The 18,330-nt window shown below is 38.1% G+C and overlaps 2 protein-coding genes across 5 annotated transcripts in view; one reads left to right on the forward strand and one right to left on the reverse strand.

The window, feature by feature from the left end:
* Positions 1-7,499, forward strand: part of sctr (secretin receptor) — a 36,950-nt gene extending 29,451 nt beyond the window's left edge. For 2 of the 3 annotated variants that reach the window (XM_067602804.1, XM_067602805.1), the window contains exons 7-13: positions 339-492; positions 2,399-2,459; positions 3,168-3,237; positions 3,330-3,421; positions 5,890-6,028; positions 6,291-6,332; positions 7,335-7,499. In XM_067602804.1, the coding sequence (XP_067458905.1) occupies positions 339-492; positions 2,399-2,459; positions 3,168-3,237; positions 3,330-3,421; positions 5,890-6,028; positions 6,291-6,332; positions 7,335-7,499 (723 nt within the window). The remainder of the gene's footprint in view (positions 1-338; positions 493-2,398; positions 2,460-3,167; positions 3,238-3,329; positions 3,422-5,889; positions 6,029-6,290; positions 6,333-7,334) is intronic. The other variant, XM_067602806.1, reaches the window with a different exon arrangement.
* Positions 7,470-15,683, reverse strand: tmem37 (transmembrane protein 37). Of its 2 annotated transcripts, XM_067602809.1 has the most exons (3): positions 15,119-15,683; positions 12,713-13,393; positions 7,470-7,599 (listed from the first exon to the last, which is right to left on the reverse strand). In XM_067602809.1, exons 1-2 carry the CDS (start codon positions 15,137-15,139, stop codon positions 12,734-12,736), a joined length of 681 nt encoding a protein of 226 aa, XP_067458910.1. In that variant the 5' UTR covers positions 15,140-15,683; the 3' UTR covers positions 7,470-7,599; positions 12,713-12,733. The 2 variants fall into 2 exon arrangements, with proteins under 2 accessions (XP_067458910.1, XP_067458909.1); XM_067602808.1 differs by lacking the exon at positions 7,470-7,599 and having other exon boundaries at positions 11,622-13,393; positions 15,119-15,674.
* Between the last annotated feature and the right edge of the window lie 2,647 nt (positions 15,684-18,330).

Here is an 18,330-nt window from a genome sequence, read left to right on the forward strand (position 1 = left end):
ATGTGAAGACCTCTTCAGACCAGCGATGCACATTCTTCTGAAGTGATTTCTCTCAGTGCTCATGATTCTTTCATCGTGAAGACTAAAAGATGTGGTTGAAATTCTAGAAAAAAAAAAAGCTAGTAATTTGTAACTCTATACTATTTCCATCAAATTAAGGAAAATTCCTCCACTTGAACAAAACCAGAGGGACATACTGGTGCCATGCTCAAGAAGAACTCTCTCTAAAACCATCACACACATAAAAAAAGAAAGCTGCAGTGTGAATGTGTCATTGTGATGTACAGACAGCTGTGGGATACGTGCTCACCTCTTCTACCCTCTGCCGCTCCCTTTAGGTGAGTTGTAAACTTGCAACGGTGCTGTCTAACTACTGCATCATGGCCAACTACAGCTGGCTGCTGGCTGAAGGCCACTTCCTGTACAGCCTGGTCAGCGTCTCACTGTTCTCCCACACGAGACACTTGTGGTGGTACATCATCTTCGGCTGGGGTACGACTGTTGGACTAACTCCTTGTTTCACAGCTCATATCCTTAATTTGCTCCAGAATACCTCAAATAATTGTATTTCTGATCACTATGTCTGTTAGTGGATAGTAGTTAAAGCTTTATACCGACATTATCAGGCGTTTCTTTCTCACTAAAAGTCTATTTGAGTTCAGCCTCGTCACAGACAGCTTAGATCCTGCGTGAATATGATTCGAAAACATATTCAAGTAAATTCTTGTTGAACCTTAATAATCAGATGTCCCTTGTTTAAAGGTATAATATATAATTATTCCACATTAAAATGTCTAAAAACAACTAGACCTATGTTATATATGTTGTTGAGTTGTGTACTTACATTATCCCAAATGTTTCCAACAGTTTTCAAACCCAGAGAAATCTGTAATTTAATCAAAGTAACGGACCGTTTCATTTGGTCGCCTGTCAATGGCGTCATACCTCCTCTACCAAAGAGTAAACACACACAAGATGCATACGGCGGCGCTGTGTTTGTCCGCTACAATGGCGTCTACCAAAGAGTAACTTACACACATACAAGATAATACATCGGCGTTGTGGTTGTTCCACACAAACTGTTATAAATGGACTTTTATTCAGTTTTAAGACACATTTTCATGATAAATTTAGGTGGTTTTTAACTATATCTTGCCGGAAGAAGGATTTTAGTCATTGGACGTCTGGATCTTAAGTTATCAGAGAAATAAACTGGGCAAATGTTAGCAGCAGCTCGGCTAACAGCCCCTCCAGGAAGTCCGGTGGTCACCAAACATCATCGGAGAAATATAGATTTTTTAGGTGAAACAGCTTTATTCAGTGTTTTTACCTGTAATCTCCGGGTCCGTTTGTTCTGGAGAGGAGGAGACCTCTGCAGGTAAAAACATCCTGAATGATGAACACTGGAGTAATCCTATCCCGGTGAAGCTGGTTATTTAACGACGAAGACAACAACTCCCATGATCCCTTGCTACTTCACACCGTCATCACACTCCGTCTTTTGTTATTGTTTTGATTGAGACGCCTAGTGGCTGAAATGACATATTGTGAGTTTAAAATCATTTATTCTAAGTAGAAATTTTATTTTAAAATATTTACCATTTAACTACCAAAGCAGGTCATGAGAACTTTAACATCGGCCGTCATATTTTATCAAAATTATGCATTAACATTAGAATTCAGTTAGATTTTTATATTGTTTTTTTTTTTTTTTTTTTTTTTGATTATCTTGTAAATTGTACACACAGTTCAACAAACATTAACCTCATATTTCTTATCATCAATATATCATTAAAACGTATCAATTAACAGGGTTGAACTCAGCATGACAGTTAAAAATGATCAATATTTTAATAAGGTAATTTATTTACCTGTGAAATTAATGATATAACATGCAATAAAACAGGAAGTGAATTTTATAAAAGTTGGCCGGTGTGGTGTGATGGGGTTGAAAACAAACTGGGGGATGTGTATCAATATTTCAATTTCGTAAATAATTAATGTATTTTTCACAAAAAAACAAAATTTTTTAGTTAAAGTAGACAAACATATAATTATATTAGCAGCAAAATTTTGGTATTAATTGCAATTTTTAGTTGTTTGAGTGTTTGTTTCAGTGTTAATGTAATGGTCTACTACTTAGACAACGCATTTTTTAAAAATAATGATTTGTTTTGCATTATAATGCAAAGACAACTGGTTCTATTAATCGATGGATTTAAAAGGTATTTAGTGGTTTCCTTCAATTGAAGCTAGTCTGGGGGATTTAAAGGTGCTCGACTCAGAGAATCACTGTTTTCTGTTTTATCCAAAGTACATTTCAGTCTGTAAAATTGTAGAAGTCGATGGTTTAACTGTCAAAAAAACAAACCATAGCTCAACATTTCTTTACTTTCAGGCTCTCCAACGATTATTATGATCGGCTGGAGTTTTGCCAGGTACCTCCATGAAGACGAAGGGTAGGATAAACATATATTCATCCATACAGCACATACACACTATATGGCTGAAAGTCTGCGGACGCCCCTTCATTCCAACATCCTTGTATAAATCCCTCTTTTCTCAAGATTCAAAGGACTCCAAACAAACTGCTCATAATTAATCCTAAAACGATGTTTATTCTAATAGAGTAGTGTATGATACTGGTATAACAGGTCTATGCCAGCAGGGGGAGGTCAGGAAGATATTGTTTCTGCATCTATAATTAACTCCACCTGTGTGTATTGATTGTGAAATTATCAGTACTCACACTGAAGAAGGGCGTCTTGCCTGAAATGTCCGTGTGGCAGTTAAAAAAAAAAAAGTCAATTTGGAGTGCTGTCCTAGTCTTTCTTTTTCATTATGAACTACTTTAAGGATCCAGCACCCAGTTTTCATGGTATTATCATGAGTTGAGTGTGTATCTTATCTTTTTTTTTTTTTAAATCCAGAGGTTCCATCTGTGTTTCTCTTTTGATATTACATACATTGATATTTTAGACAATAGTGTGCTTCAAACTCTGCTGGAAGGAAGAGTCGAAGCTGTCATAGCAGCACATCAATGAACATGGGTTTAGAATCGCTCGGTGTCCACATACTTTTGGCCATAGAGCATATTACTAGTGGGAATGTGCTGACCGGTATGCATATGTCTGGCTGACCTTGTGTTAAATCTCTGAACTCTGAAGCTGCTGGGAGACGAGCAGGAGCGAGTGGATCTGGTGGATCCTCAGACTTCCTGTCCTGCTCTTCATCACAGTCAGTACCTCTTAAACCTTAACCCTAACACATGATGATGTAATGCTGAGCGAGGTTTATGAAGCTGACTCTAACAGATGTTTTTTTTTCAGGTGAACTTGTTATTCTTCCTGTGTATTATAAGAATACTGGTGGCCAAGCTGAGGACACAAGGCATGTCAGGCTGTGAGTTCAACCACTACAGGTCAGTAACACAAAATACATATATTTTATTTATATATATATATATATATATATATATACATCATATTGTGCTCGATCAGGCAATTATATTAAATTTATCCTATCCGTCAGAGGCTGTACAGCTTACAAACGTTGATATAAAGCTTGTTCCCCTTTTCAACAAGCCCACGTTATGCTGATTATGTGCCGTTAGCGACTGAAGACATCTGGAGCGTGTTGCAGCCGCCACTCATCAAGCTTAGTGTCATTATAATGTTATGATGTAAGTGTTGACTAAGTGCAGATTTACGCATTATTTAATTAAAAGCAGTTGCACCACACAAACTAGTTCTTAGGTAGAGATGAGTTGTTATTTAATATCCTACTAACTGCAGGTGGAACCAAATTCACTCAGTAGATGTTACTCTTCATTCGTGTTAAATTACTTGAAAAATGTAATAATGTACCCATTGAATATTACTCCTTTAAAGATTAATCACTTTACTAATTATTCATTGGTAAAAGTAATTCATTACATTCATTACATGACTTGCCTTTCATTACTCAGCGCTTGAAAACCAAAGTAACTAAGTGCATTTACTCAAGTATTGTGTTTAAGTACAGTTTTGAGGTACTTGTACTTTACTTGAGTATTTCCATGTGATGCTACTTTCTACATTTCAGAGGGAAATATTGTACTTTCTACTCCACTACATTTATTTGACAGCTTTAGTTACTTTTCAGATGCAGATTTGACACAATGGATAATATAACAAGCTTTTAAAATACAACACATTGTTAAAGATGAAACCAGTGGTTTCCAACCTTTTTGTTGGAAAGTTGAGTTGTTAACAGCTCCACCAAATAGTGATTTTTCCCTCTAAACTTCTCACATGCTTTCATTTCAATAAATGTTCAAATGATCCAACATTTCAGCAAAAATCAAAGATTAGAGAAAAAGTCCAAAAACTGAAAACAGATTTGTGTATCAGAACTTTGTTTTTTCTTCTTTCCTCTCCCATTAATCATCTCACCACCCCTCAGATTTATCTGCTGACCCTTTGGAGGGGCCCGACCCCTAGGTTGGGAACCACTGGACTAAACTAGCTAACTGTATATAAAGTAGTGTAAACTAGCTCCACCTCCAGCAGCTACAACAGTAACATGCTGCTCTAACACTGATGCTTCACTATTAATAATCTAATGATGTCATATATAATAATATATCAGTCAGAGGGACCAAACTACTACTTTTACTTACATTAACGATCTGTGTACGTCTTTCATCACTGTTGAAAACCTCCACAACCACAAGCTCCATCTTTCTGTGTTTAACAAGTATAGAAGAAGAAAAAGAGACATTGTGGTTTAACAAACAGCCACAGTGACTCCATAAAGTTCCCTCCTCTCAGTGAAGCTTCATTGTTCTCACAGCCTCCAACTCTGAACTAAACCAGCTGATTCCTGAATGTAGCCTCACCAGTGGCTAACATTAGCAATCCAGATAAAAAAGACACATGTAAATAAGACAAGTCCCCATACCTCCAAATCTCACCAATATGTATCATGTGACGATGGGCAGTGATTGTCTCTGCCTCTGTTTTTGTTATTCTTGTTTGTTGCAGAACTATTCTGCAGAAAGACATATTCAGAACAGGAATGAAGTGGAGACGGCAGGGTATAAGAAACCAAAAAATGAAGCAAAACACAGGTTAACTGGTTGTGTGGTTGTTGGTTATTACAAACTACTTTTAGTGCCCGCTCCCACAAGTATTGGACCAATCAAATTACAGTACAGACGCTGAACCTGCCCAATGTAAGGGGCGCTGTTACTCCAGAAAATAAATAAAACTTAAAGTCTCTCACCACTCAAACATTTGTTCTTCTTCTTGTCCTTTCAGTTGGATGTTTGTTCTTCTTCTCTGTGCAGAGTTTGTTTTCACATTCATCTGCTGAAAGTTTCTCTGAGCTCATTAAAATCTGATTTTAAGGGGCCTACGAGCAGGATTTGTGACATCACAACTAGTTTGGCGCCAACCCTGGTTCAATATTCAACTCTTTCAACAAGTGTGATGTGGAGACTTGAAGCATCCAGAGCACAAACACTGAGAATGAACTTAACAGTGTAGGAGGAGACTTTAGAAATCAACAATGTTTGCATATTTATAGCAAATGTTTAATGAGGGAGAAGGAGGAGATGCCATTTTTAAGGATTTTAATAAGATAATTGAACTTTTTTGTGGACAAAACCATATCAGACACAAATTATTAGTTAAAGCAGAGTATTTTATATACATATTAAAACATGTCATGTCTTTGACCAAATAAGTACACAAGTCAAAGCAAACACTGAAGATTTATGTTGATTTCTTAGAAAAAAATGAATTTGTAAGTCAGATAAACTATTTAAACCAGTCGTGATGTTTCAGACAAAAACCTTTGATTTCCTTCTATTACTCAGATGCTGTTTTTTTTTTTTTTAAACAACAGGAAACTTGCCAAGTCATCATTTCTCCTGGTGTCACTATTCGGCTTACACTACATCCTCTTTGCATTCCTTCCACACAAAGTCAACAACAAGACCTATGAAATCTGCAACTTTATTGAACTGGCTTTTGCCTCCACTCAGGTACAGTAAAGATTTTCTCGTCACTCAGCAGGGTCGTTTTTTTTCACTGTTAGTTTCTGAGATATTATCCTCATGCAGCTCTGAGAGAGCAGTTAGCAGAATCTGCAATAATGAATGTACTGATGTTGAAATCATTGTTACTGGGAGACTGGAACAGGAAGCTGCTAAAAATAAACATGCATGCCTGGTCAGCAAACTTTCCTTGGAAACACGTCTGTTATTGTCTTGGAAACAGCTGGTGTTTCTGTATGTGCTGTTTCAGGGGTTTGTTGTAGCAGTTCTGTACTGTTTCCTGAATGGAGAGGTAAGGATTAACTCTCACCACTTCCCAAAATGACAGTTTGCCTTTTCACTTCTGTATTTAAGTTCCATACTGCTCATTATGGATATCCTGATCAGGGTTTTTTTTGCTAATCTGGTTCCTCTAATGACTAAAAATGCCAATACTGAGCCCGATCTGATACTTATATTTGCCTGAATGTTGATTAAATATGCATCTTACACATTTAAATAATGCAGCTTTAGATTACTGAATTTGGCACACCTTATTTTACACAAGCTACTTGATCCAAACACTGAAGGCTAAACTATTAAGCTGATAAGGTATTGATATGATGTGAAGTTAAACTGAGGGAATGTGACTCCTGAAACTGACATGAAGCGATCAACTAGAGAGAAGACGTCTCACTCTGTCGGTCTTCAGAAGTTTAGACAAAAAATTCACCGACTGTGATTACAAATCGGTTCAGTGAGGAAACTGGAAACTAGCTGTAAAATAAGTTGGCCAGAAAAAACAAAGAATCATCATTAAAGATCAACGTACGGTTCTCATAAGAAGAACAGCAATGACAATTATTCAATAAACATACAAGAGGAAAAAGAGGAAAATACTAATCAGTTATCACAACAGTAATTTATAATGTGGCGTTAGCAGCACATTAGCGCCAGATAGCTAATAAAGGCTAGCTTGGTTAGCAGCAGGCTGATCATAGAAGAACTAAATTCTACTTAATCACACATCAATAATCACAAACCAGCTGTAATAAAAGCTGTAATAGAAAGAATACCTACATATATATATATATATATATAATTATTATTATAATTGTTTTTATTGAAACTTTTACAAATCTTTTGTTTGTATTAGCTACATTTGGAGCCATCATAGACTATGGGAACCACCAACATGTCGCCATATGCTGCTGCCATTGGCTTGTAGCTGTTTGGAAAACACTGACGTTCTCTTATGAGCTGTTCAATCACGTCATAAATAATTAAATTCTAAACAATGTAAATGATTGTTCAGGTACAGAATGAGATCCAGAGGAGGTGGCGGAGGTGGAGGCTGAAGCAGCGTCTGCCGGTGGAGTCCAGAAGACAGTGCGGCTCCATGAGCCAGAGTGGGGGCGGCCCCACCAACGTCACTCTGCTCATCAAAGCAGCCACATCACCCGAGTCTGACCTGGCATAGCAGGAAGCTGGGGGACTGTACAAGACCACTGAGGTCAAATCCAAGACCAAGTCCACATTGGGTCCAGAGGAGACAGAGACCATCAGCTGCTAGCTGAGACCTGAGCAAACAGAGTCCTGTTCAATAACAAAATATGCAATAAACCAAACATATTTTTTCAAAAGTAAAGATAATACTGAGTTCATTAGCAAGAAAGCTCTTTGCATTCAGGTTTAAGGACTGTTGCACACACAGGTCTCTGTAGGAGAAATCCCCACAAACTGCTGGGAGTGCTGGGAGAAGTTAGACATCCGTGGAAGAATTAATTTTTAGCCACTTAGATCCAGACTGAAATATCTCAACAAATATTGTATGAATTGCCATGAAAGTTGACATTCATGGTGCTCAACGGATGAATTCTACTGGCTTTGGTGATCCACTGACTTTTTTTATGCAGCGCCACCAGCAGGTCAAAGTTTACATTTATCAAGTAAAAAAATATCTCAACATATACTAGATGGATTAGCATAAAATGTTATACACACATTTGTGGTTCCCAGATGTATAATAATGACCTAATGGATCCGCTAGAGGTGGAAATTACAAATGACTTATTAATGTTATTGAACATAGAAACCCAAACATAGAAGATCCCATATGTTTACATTATGACCACCGTTTTTTCTATTATATCAACTTTGTTTCCGAGAAATCATGTTTTGTCCGTGATACAACTACCACAATACCAATGACCCTCAGCCGCCGTTGCTATGGAGAAGAAGCCAGTCAGAGGTGGCAATCGGAGCGTGATGAATTCAAAACGCTGTTGTTTTTAAATTAAGAGTGAATTAATTTACACTGTTATCCGCCTGCTGTTAGGGGAACATGCAACTAACTTTAATGCTGCGTTCATGTTATATTGGAGTTATCGTAATTATGAGTTTCCAACTTGTAAATAGTGTTCACGTCAACAACAAGTCATAATTAAAGCTACAACCAGCGTTGGTCGGGACCTCGCACTCTGGCCCGTCAGGATCAGATCATTTTGCTTTTTAAAAATGAGGGATATTTCTTATAAGTGTGGTGTGCTTTTATTTTGAAAGTTTGATTGACATGTGTACTGTCAGGTGTGTAGAGACAATAAATAACTGCAGCTGGACACAGAAAAATACTCATATATTTGAATGGAGAGTGTGAGTGAACCCACACCTTTTTGAACATTTACTGCTTTCACATAGTTTTAGATACAAACTTCATTTGAACTTTAAATGAGTCACGAGACTTTGACCTACAAATCTTGAATTTACATGTTTTTTCTATCTTTTACTGTTTTTGAGATATTAGAGTGTGAGTTTTAAAGTCTTTTCTTGCTCCTCCTGTGATTTTATAATGAGTGTGTATTGCGGAATGTTTCACAGCACTGAGGGAGTGACATCACCAGGAGCAGTTGGAGAGGAGGATTTTAGAGTACACTTTTTGTGAAATATCCTCATAAATCCCATGACTTTGGCCAAATCTTACATTAAAAATCATATTTTAGTAGGAAATTTCGTTGCCATTCCATTGATACAGGTTTGAAAGTGGTCAGACTTATAGTTTAGACGTCAGAAGCCTCTGTTTGACACAAAGTTCATGCCCATAGATTGCCTCCCCATTGGTTTACATTGTAAGGGTGATGTGGCACTGCAACTTTCAGGGCTTATAAAATCCAAACCATTCGAGTCATTACAAAGTTTTTAACAACTTTTTTTCAGCACAGTGTCATAAGTCATGTATTAAAGTTTGAAGCCAATGCCATTAACGCCGTCAGAGGAGATAGCGTTTGTTTGGGGTCCAAAATCGGAGCACAGTCTTACTTTGAAAGGCTAATTGTGGACTTCCTGTTGGTCAGGGGTGTCAGCATATGATTTGTAGGTCTTGATGAGACGAATAATTGAGTTTTGGTTTGATCTCTCTACGACATTCCTACAGGCCGTGGCAGCCATTTTAGTTATATAGGTGGCGCTAGAGAGCACATTTTGGCACTTTGGGGGTTAATTTTTACACAAATTTTTCACCAGACCTGATGTGCGTGCCAAATTTGGTGAGTTTTTGAGCATGTTTAAGGGGTCAAATTTAGGGTTTAAGTGGCGTAATAATAAAGAAAGAAAGAACAAAAGAAAGAAACAAACACACGAAAAACAACAGGGTCCTCACACTTAGGCTGTTTTACAGTAGTCCTTTGCCTTTTGGGCTCGGTCCCTAACTATGAATCTGGGAATCTGGGATTTTTCTGAAAGCTGTGATATATCTGACTTGGCTGTCGCCACTCGATGTAATTAAACCAGAATTTATTGTAATTTTGACAATGCAAAACATTTTTAAACCCTCACACGACCAACTCAGTTATCATACAAACTTCTTGGGTTGTCAGATGATTTGAACTCACAAGTCGTTGTATTCTTTTTATCAAAGATCTAACACAGTTGTTCATCTTTTGAGCCAATAAGTTAACCCGTCACCTAATATAGAGGAATGAAGGAAGAAAAATGAAGGGGCGGCTGAAATAGGTCCTCCCCCTTGCAACTCTATTGCATCACCATCCAAATGTGACAGTAAGTGAACACATCACCACTCAGCACTGATTCTGACTGACTTCAGTTTAGCTGTGAGTTCAGTTCCGTGCAAAACTAAACCTACAAAAGCACTTTTTATAAGGTTAACCGCTCAGTAGCGACCCGAGTTATCATGTCATGATTGTTTCTGTGGCCTTTGAGGCCTTTCAGAAAGCTTATAACAGGAAGTAACACATTGTGTATCACAGATCAGCTGACAACAAACAGCGTTGACTCCAGATACACCATGAGATCGACATTTTTAGTTTTTTAGTGAAGCGTCTGAACAGCTATTGGATGGATTGCCATGATTTAGTACATGGACATTCATGTTCCCCACACAATTACACATTTTTCATCTAACATCATCACCAGCTCAACATTTTAATTTGTCCAACACTTTAGTTTATGACCAAATACCTGCAAAACTACTGACATTCCCATCAGCCTCAGCTGTACTTTGTGTTTATTAGAGTATGTTAGCATAATAACACACTAAACTAAGATGGTGAACAAGGTAAACATTATAACTGCTTATCATCAGCACGTTAGCATGACAACATTAGCATGTATCTAGATGCATGACTGTGAATGCAACATGCCCAACTTAAAAAGACTCAACAAAAAGAACCTTTGCTGCTGCTGTAAATACTTTCTAGTGCTTCTAGTTGATGTTTAACTATGGAATGTGTTAGATGTGTGTGTGTGTGTACGCTGCTGCACTGATTGGACTAGCAGCAGTAAAGTACAGTAGATATGTGACTTGAATAGATCATAGATAATACAGCACCAACCTGGGAGAACAATGTGCTTCACCTTAAGTGGTAACAGAAACAACACATCTGAAGGAAATCTCTCTTCAAACTATAATTTATTTTTCCTAGAAGCTTTTTTTTCCTGCATGTTCAGTAATTATTGGTAAGCCTCTCTCTGGCTGGTGGGCTGCCTCGCTGCTATTCAAGTTTTCTGTTTTTTAGTTTGGTTTTGTCACTGTGCAGCAATCAGAATTAAACTGAGAAATTTTTTTAAAAAGCCTCGATTCAGAAGGTTGGACAAAGGTAAATAAATGCCTCAAAACCTTGCATAGTGTAGGTGTAACACAGGCTTGTTGTTCCTGTATTACATAGTAGACAAACTAATCATCAAGTTCTTATCAACTGACCTTTAAACTCTGTTCTTATTATGTAAATGTTCACTGACAATACCAACAAGTCATTCTGGCTTCAGGTGATAAGTCAGCTTACAGCATGATTATTACTTTTGGCTGACATAGTGGTACACACACACACACACACACACACACACACACACACACACACACGCATTTTTACTTGAATTCATTTTTCCACAGGAAAAGGTTCCTAGATCACTAAGCAAAGAGCTCCATTGTTGTCCAAAAACTGTTAAAAACATTGAGCCAGTGTGCTCAGTCAGAGCAGTGGATTTGGTTTTGCTGTCCTGCTGCAGAATTCAGGGTTAATCTTCCACAGCGAGGATAAGACATATAAAATAGGCTGAACACAGCGGAAGGATTTAGGGTTTATTTGAATTTATTTAAAAAAAAAACAGAACAGCGACATGGCCGTGGTCTCTCAACACTACCACTTACAGTCCATGACACATCCTCTTTTAATGAAGGCAGACAAACAAAAGGTGTGAAATAATCATGACTTTAACTCTCAGTCCACACATCAGCGTGTTTCTTATTTGTTACAGTCAGACGAGCGATTACTAGAAATCAGATAACCAATCAGTATCTATGAGCAACAGCAATTTAGTAACTTTTCTGATTCTTCAGACATGTCCGATGTCATTTTTGTCTGCACCAGGCAGCTGTTTTCAGAGTAAAAGCTCTGCAGCACCAAACAGACACAGTTAGCTGTAGACTAGCTGGTGAACATAGTGGAGCACTTAGCAGCTAAAGAGCCAGATATTTCCCTCAGGAGTTGGTAGAGAGTAAAAACAGAGCTAAAAGAGAGTGAATATTGGACTTACATTCACCAGGTGGACAGAAACACGACTCCACATGAATGATAATGTTGCTCCGTAACTGCTGGATGTGGAAATAAGCAACTGTTTGCTAACAAGTTCAACAGATCAAGTGGCCAAAAAATCAGTTAATGCAGATTTAGGAATTTACTGCAACACTCCATTCATAGATAGAGACATGTCTCTGTACGGTGACCTCGCAGTTCTAGCCTACGACATGTCATCCAATCACTTGTAAAATTAAAATGTCAAAATTAAAAGTTCAAATAACTTAAAAAGACCGAGGATTTGACTGAGAATTGAGTAATTTTACGGGAGGCTCCACCATCACCCTAATCCATCCTAAAGATAACTTTTCTTGTTTTAGACAACACCAGACCTGTAAGAACATTCATAACTCCGCCTCTTCCTGCTAGCTGAAACAAGCCTGGAAAAAGCTGCAAGTAGTAGCAGTAACTCCAAGACACTCATCCACAGTGCTGCTCCCTTGACATGGGACACTACCTAATTTGCATATCATGATCTGATCACAATATGCAACACAACAACAAAAGAGCTGATTAATAGCAGATTTAAATGCAAAAACTCATGCATTGGATGTCATTATCCAGATAATGGAGCAGGATACAGATGGCATGTTAATAACTTCACCTCAAGTCCCTGGAATCTCCCTCAGCATGTCTGCAGGGAGCCACTCAGCGGAGGAGCTGGCATGTTCATGAGATGGATGCGGCGTGCTGCCAGGCCATTCAGGACAAAGAGGAAGACTGCGTTGAACTGGCACCAGAAGGTGATAGTGAAGCCCGTCTGCGACACGAACCCTCGAAGCAGAGCCACGAACACAACTACACCTGACGCAGACAAGGATGCAGCCACCAGCATCAGAGCCGACCCCAGAACCCATCGACGGGCTGAATCCTGGCCCTCGCTCAGCCGGGATATCACCTGCAACTCCAGGCCAAAGATGGCAGAGACCACAGCCAGAGAGACGAGAGCACGACAAAAGCCCATCCCCACCTCCACCCCCTCCACACCAAACTGACCCAGCTCGGTAGTGCAGCGCGGGGAGGCCAGAGCTTCAAAGGCTGACTGGTTGTGATCCATCAGATGCTCATCTGTTATTCTCCCATCCACACTTTCCACAGGCTGAGCGGTGCAGAAGCGCCACAAGCCAAACATGTGTCCACTGGGAGTCTGAAGCCAGCGGCCGTCGCACACGGCGATGGAGGAGAGAACGATGGACAGGGCCGTACACAGGATGATCAGGCTGCGGACCAGGACCTCCAGGAGGTGGCCATGGGGTTTCTTCTGCAGAGAAGATCCTTTGTAGACCTTCAGATGACATGGAGAACAGTATGTAGTGGAGAACATGTCTTTAAAAAACCTTCCTCCATCACCTGATTCATGTTACTTCTCTCTACTCCAAACAAGTACAGAAGGCTAATAGATAGACCAGTTATGTACTTATATCAAATATAAAGCTGAAACAAATTGTCCATCAAGTAGTTAATTGACAGATAATTATCAGCAACTATTTTGATTATCATGTAAGTCATAAGAAAATGTCACCTTGGGCTCTGGAATAAATGGGATATTTTTTTTTCTATATTTTGACATTTATTAGACTAAATAAGAAATTGATTAGTTGAGAAAATAATCAGCAAATGAACTGAAGTAGGTGGAATATTCTATTTATCTACAACCACAATACTCTCCTCTTTGGCCAATAACTGGTGAATTACTACAGCAAAAGTTTTCATCTTTTTATTTGACACTGAATGGCTGAATTGAAATATATATTGTGTTAAAATCTTTAAAACACAAAACATTAATAATGGTGCATTTGAAGATTTAAAAACACTCTTATTATTGTAATGGATTAGATCAATAAAACATGACAAACGCTTAAACAGCTACAGTCACATCAGTTGTGTAATGCAGTTAAGTTCATTAAATCAAGTACGACCTTGAGATACTTGTTGTACATTGTGTGCTTTTCACTGCATTTATTTGATATACTTACCATTGGGAAGAAGTACTCAGATGTTAAAGTAAAAGTAGCAATACAACAATGTAAAAGTACACATTTAAAATCCTACTACAGTAAAAGTACATAAGTATTATGAGCTTGATGTAGTTAAAGTATTGCAGTAAAAGTACATAAGTATTATGAGCTTGATGTAGTTAAAGTATTGCAGTAAAAGTACATAAGTATTATGAGCTTGATGTAGTTAAAGTATTGCAGTAAAAGTACATAAGTATTATGAGCTTGATGTAGTTAAAGTATTGCAGTAAAAGTACATAAGTATTATGAGCTTGATGTAGTTAAAGTATTGCAGTAAAAGTACATAAGTATTATGAGCTTGATGTAGTTAAAGTATTGCAGTAAAAGTAGTGGTTTGGTCCCTCTGACTGATATATTATTATATATGACATCATTAGATTATTAATAGTGAAGCATCAGTGTTAGAGCAGCATGTTACTGTTGTAGCTGCTGGAGGTGGAGCTAGTTTACACTACTTTATATACAGTTAGCTAGTTTAGTCCAGTGGTTCCCAACCTAGGGGTCGGGCCCCTCCAAAGGGTCAGCAGATAAATCTGAGGGGTGGTGAGATGATTAATGGGAGAGGAAAGAAGAAAAAACAAAGTTCTGATACACAAATCTGTTTTCAGTTTTTGGACTTTTCCTCTAATCTTTGATTTTTGCTGAAATATTGGATCATTTGAACATTTATTGAAATGAAAGCATGTGAGAAGTTTAGAGGGAAAAATCACTATTTGGTGGAGCTGTTAACAACTCATAGACAACTAAAAACTGATGTTTTTGTAAATGGTCACAAGACAAAATGTTTGGTTTAATCTTTATCACTGAAAAGTAAAAAAAGCTTTCAGATAAAAGTGGTGGAGTAGGAAGCACAATGTTTCCCTCTGAAATGAAGTGGAGTGAAGTTTAAAGTAGCAACAAATGGAAATACTCAAGTACAAGTACCTCAAAATTGTACTTGAGTTCAGTACTTGAGCAAATGTAAAGGAATAAATCACATTAGACGAGCTTACCTTGACACTGATGGCGGTCATGGTGTCTGCAGACAGAGTCCAGTGTTCAAGTCAAAAGTTCAGGGAGAGTCTTACATTAATGTATGATTAACAAGCAGTGCAGGACAGCACTGAGGGGTCCTGCGGGGAAAGAATAAGCAGCTGAAAGTGCTCCTTTCCTCCTGCTCAGTCCTTTCCTGTTGCTCCTGGATCGGCCTGATCTGTGGGAAACTGTCCAGAAGAGCTTGAATGAGCCGTAACCAGGAGAGAGACACCAGCAGGGGAAGTATGTGAGGAGTCGGAGGGCCAGTGGCAACATCTAGTGTTCAAATGACAGAACTAATAATCCAAAAATCATGATTCAACAAATGTAAAATGGACAAAACAACTGAAACACTTGACTATAATGAAATCTGACACACTCGTCCCTGCAATCACTTCCAGATTAACGGTTGTTGTCGAGCCTGTTAAAGCAGAGCTTCTGCAGCTGTGATCGATGATCCTGTTGCTTTGTTGTTGTAACAGTATGGTGGTTAATTGATTTTGTTCACCCCTGGTGATAAAAATCATCAGTATAAAGCTGAGAAGTCCAAGAGTCCAGACTACAATAAAGGTGTGTTAATTATTCTGCAGTGGTAGAAGTATTCATAAACTAAACAGTAATAACCAGGTAAAAATCCTTTAAACGCTTCCAAAGTTTGTAAAAGTATGTATCTGAAAAATATAATTCATGGTTCAAAAGTAAGAGTAACCTACTCATCATGCAGAAGAATGCACTACTTTTAACAACCAGTTTCTACTACTGTATGCAAGCACTGTTTTGATGTTCTTGGTGATGAAGGTGGAGCAAATAACTATTTTATGTTCATATGGTGAGTTTAAAATCCTCTCCAAACATGTTTAAAGCTCCATTCAGTCAGGATGAACGTATTCTCTGTGCTCCTCAGTAATTGAACTCATGGCTCTGGACAGAGTTTTAACCACGAGGCAATGACAGGAACATTCAGCAGGACAAATCGTTCTTCTCTGAGTCATAACTCAGTCAAATCTGAACACGCAGACATGAAACACATGTTGATATCATTCAGTGTGACTTATTCTTACTGAGGATATCATTATCTCTGATGTCCAGCACCAATAAACCCCCATAAATCCACTAAGAGGCTTCAGAAGTTGCCTGAGAATCGTCACATTTGAAAGTTTTCTTCAGTATCACAGTGATCCAGTTGTCTGTACATCATGTTACACTGCAAACAGGAGCTGCTAACAGCTGATTTACATGACTTTTAATGGAGACTTTTTGCCAAAATGTGAACAAATCTGGTCTAAAAGCAGGTCTGAAAGAGAACAGCAGTAACTTCCTGTAGGTGACATTAAAACAGCACATCTGATTAGTTTTTATGGGATGATTTCAGCAGACGGATGTGAAAACAAACTCTGCACAGAGAACAACATCCAACTGAAGGAACAAGAAGGAGAACATGTTTTTTGACTTTAATCTATAACAATGTGTTGTAATTTATGAGCTCATCATTGTCTTTGTATATAAAATCCTAATCTAACGATGTAAAAGTAAATGTAGTGAGTGTTCATTTTGTATAAATGATCCTGACATGAGGGTGACAGTCTAATGACTAAAAGTTCACTGAAACAAAATGAAACATAATTCTTTTCTCAGATGAAGAGCTCTCTGTGCTCCTATTGGTCAACATCACTAAATATGTGATAGTGGTCAAGTTTAGTAACAGAAGACAAAATCTTGTTTTTCTAAAGATGATGTGATGCATCCCAGATGCTGCGTCTGCTCATAAAAACGTGCTCTTCAGACAACTATTTATCAACCAACCTGGAGCTGCAAAGACTGATCCAATGAATCAGCCATTATTTTATTAATTGATTAACCATGTGAGTCATATTGTCAAACATTCCCCAGTTCCAGCCAGTCATGTGTGACAATTTGTCGGTTCCTATGTGATAATAAATTGAATATCTAAGAATTTTGGACTGTCGGTTAAACAAACCAGATAGTTTGAAGACGTCATCCTGGACTTCAGGAAACCATGACAGACATTTCATTTCACTGTTTTCAGAAGTTTTATAAAGCAAACAATTACTCGATTTATCAAGTAAATCATAAGATTAATAAATAACTAGAATAATCATTAATGGCAGCTCTAAATCAATCATTTATCAAACGTAACGTCAGAGTTCTTTCAGTAAAAGTTGCTCTCATCAGCTTTGTGTAAGAGTCTAAAGGAGAAACTACTCAAACTTGAAGAGGACATATTCTGCATATTTCCTGCTCTATATTTATATTCTGGGGCTCTACTGGAATATCTTTGCATGATTTCCAGCTAAAAACTCCTTATTTATCTTCTACAGGTCCTTTATGCAGCCCCTCAGTTCAGCCTCTGTCTGAAACAGGCCGTTTTAGCTCCTGTCTCTTTAAGGCCCGCCTCCTGATGAGCCGCTCTGTTCTGATTGGTCAGCTTCAGGAAGCTTCCTCCGACTCCGGAGGCTACGTAAACAAACTATAGTAGCAAGATTTCACTTCTTTTTCTCCTTCTTTACTCCAAATGTAAACTTTGTAAATCCATCCGTACATGTTGGAGCTGAATCACATCTGAAGTATGAGAGTGGACAACACATGGAAACACCTTAGCAACCACCTTAGCAACCACCTAGCAACCAAGGCTACAGAACGAGTGGCCATTCATGGGCGTGTATGATGAGCCGACGTCAGCTAACGAAGTTGTAAACGAAGTGTTCAGAGCAGGTTGAAGCCCTGACTGTTGACTTGCAGGCAGCATTTCTACACACGTTCACCTCAAATTTTGGAACTTTGACCATGTTTAACATCCAACAGGAACAGGATATAAATAACATTCAGTTAACTGGATGCTAACTGTATAGAAATATATGTTGTAACCTTTCAATCATTTTACAAACTGGTTTCTACACCAGTGTCACCACCTCTACTGTATATACAGTAGATGTTATAGGTCCAGGTATCATCGGATAATTCATAATTCATTTGTAATTCAAAAACCAAAAAACGGTAAATCTGTTATTTGTTTCAAAACAAAAAACAAAAAAACATTTTTGGTGTCAGAATCAAATAACGAAAAACCAATCAAACCCGACCCGTGTTTGGTTTCTGACGATTCGTTTTTATCGATATTCCTTTTTGGACTGAATATCGAGCAGGTCTGCGGACATCAAGCTAATTCATT

This window comes from Thunnus thynnus, chromosome 11, assembly GCF_963924715.1.
Source record: "Thunnus thynnus chromosome 11, fThuThy2.1, whole genome shotgun sequence".
Lineage (NCBI taxonomy): Eukaryota > Metazoa > Chordata > Actinopteri > Scombriformes > Scombridae > Thunnus > Thunnus thynnus.

Bases quoted from the DNA above. Each gene is read 5' to 3' on its own strand.
- tmem37 (XM_067602809.1), bottom strand. From the start codon at position 15,139: ATGACCGCCATCAGTGTCAAG. The intron at 13,394-15,118 runs GTAAGCTCGTCT...TGTCATCTGAAG, and splicing joins TGACCGCCATCAGTGTCAAG to GTCTACAAAGGATCTTCTCT.